The sequence below is a fragment of the Zingiber officinale genome, chromosome 1B (genome assembly GCF_018446385.1).
Source record: "Zingiber officinale cultivar Zhangliang chromosome 1B, Zo_v1.1, whole genome shotgun sequence".
Lineage (NCBI taxonomy): Eukaryota > Viridiplantae > Streptophyta > Magnoliopsida > Zingiberales > Zingiberaceae > Zingiber > Zingiber officinale.
The window spans coordinates 143,074,154-143,076,157 of NC_055986.1; the positions used below are offsets into that span (position 1 = coordinate 143,074,154).

Here is a 2,004-nt window from a genome sequence, read left to right on the forward strand (position 1 = left end):
CACAATGCACAAAATAATAGTAATATTTTGTGGGCAATGAAATTACCATATTTGTCATCACAATGCAAATATGAATCATGAGTTGATTCGATCATAGATATATAAACCAACTTGAGAGTATCCAATAAATATAGGAATAAACATTCACCCAAAATTTAGTTGCGCGTTGCAGGAAGAATTATTGTAAATGCAATGTAGTTAATTTTTTATACTTCAAAATTGTCATGCATTTTAAGATCGATTAATTTTCGCATCATAATAATTCCATTAGTTGATGAAATCATATACAACCTAATTAAGGAAATGAATGGACGCGAAATGCATAAAATTAATGTGCCGTAAAATGCATGTATTACGTGCCGATGATTAATCATACATTGGCAAAATTAAATGGATAGAAAACTGCCTATTGATACGTCTAATTTATCATCATGATAAAATTTTCTTAAGATATGCAAATAGTCGTCAAACTAATTAAGAGTTACACCTTCATAACAGGTTCCCTTGATACAAGACATTGATACACTTGCAATTAGTCAATTGCGCACACACATAAATACTTCTATAATTTTTTGAAAGAAAAAAATGTGGTTCCAATATTGGATAATATAACTTACCAATTAATTCCACGCAACATTGCTCATCCAAATTAACCAAAGTAATATTGGAAGGTATGCTCCCATAAGCCTCCATCAAGCCCAAAACTCGGATCATTCATCATCTCACCATGCCTATTGTTGCCCAAGATTTGATCACTTCCACTGTGATGGACAGCGGCGTTGTTATCGTGCTGCACGAACATCTCCGGGGTGATGAATGAATCAAAGATCGGATCGTTGCAGAAGAAGTCGTCGGCGCCGCCGACCTGCCCCGACCATCCGAGGGCATTACCAGCGTTGAAATGATTGGTGCCGGATGACAGAACTTGAGGGGGCTGCTGTAAGGGAGTGCAATTAGGGTTTTCTGTGGGAGATGATTGCGTCGTTGTGGATGGTGCAGTGAGGAAGGGCTTGTGGGTGCGAGGATCGATTCCTTGCTTGATGAGCTTCTTGCTGAGGTGCGTGTTCCAGTAGTTTTTGATCTCGTTGTCCGTGCGGCCGGGGATGCGCCCGGCGATCAGCGACCACCTATTTTATATATTTATCAAAAAAAAATAAAAATAATAATAACAACAACAACAATAACCAAACCCTAATTAGTTAAAAGGGAATATTTTATATTGAGAGCAGGAAGATGGATATTGTGCATGCCTGTTGCCGAGGAGGCGGTGGAGGCGAAGGATGAGGTCCTCCTCGTCGGGAGCGATGGGGCCGCGCTTGATGGAGGGGCGGAGGTAGTTCATCCACCGGAGGCGGCAGCTCTTGCCGCACCGGAGCAGCCCTGCGCGCTTCGGCAGCGTGCGCCACCGGCCCTCCCCCTCCTGCCGCACGAAGCTGGCCAGCACCTCGTCCTCCTCCGCAGTCCACGGCCCGCGCTTCATCCCGATCTTGCTGCAGCAGGGGGTCGGCGTGCCCGTCCCTGCACTAGTCGATCCACCTCCCGGATGCCTCATCTCTGATCTCTCTTTCTCTCTCTAGCTAGCTGCTGGTTACGATGGAAGGGGTTGTTATAGAAGGTAGAAGGAATTAGAGAGATGAGGTTGTTTTTCTTTTAATTCCTTGTCTTGTTAGTCCTTTTGGTGGAAGCTAGCTGAGGGAGATTTCTTTGCGGCAACGCATTCTCGATCACTGAATTAATTGCAGGATTTCTGCACACTTTTCTTTAGCTTTTAACATCGGCACGAGCCGACCATTGTAGGGACCATTAACCGCTGGATCTTATCTTCCTAGTTAGCTACCTCCATGCTGCATGTGCAATTAGGTTTGGAAGAATAACATTCTACTTTGGGAGGTCAAATTCTGTCAGGGATAACACTCTCTTGATCACGGGAGAAAAATAAATAAATAAATAAATTGAATTCAAAATTGAAGTGGATAGATTCTGTCATAGCCAATCACATTGCTT

General features: G+C 43.2%; 1 protein-coding gene across 1 annotated transcript; it reads right to left on the minus strand.

The window, feature by feature from the left end:
• Positions 1-481: 481 nt before the first annotated feature.
• On the minus strand, positions 482-1,734 carry LOC122006182 (transcription repressor MYB5-like). Its single transcript, XM_042561616.1, has 2 exons — positions 1,251-1,734; positions 482-1,127 (listed from the first exon to the last, which is right to left on the minus strand). Exons 1-2 carry the CDS (start codon positions 1,550-1,552, stop codon positions 650-652), a joined length of 780 nt encoding a protein of 259 aa, XP_042417550.1. The 5' UTR covers positions 1,553-1,734; the 3' UTR covers positions 482-649.
• Positions 1,735-2,004: the final 270 nt, after the last annotated feature.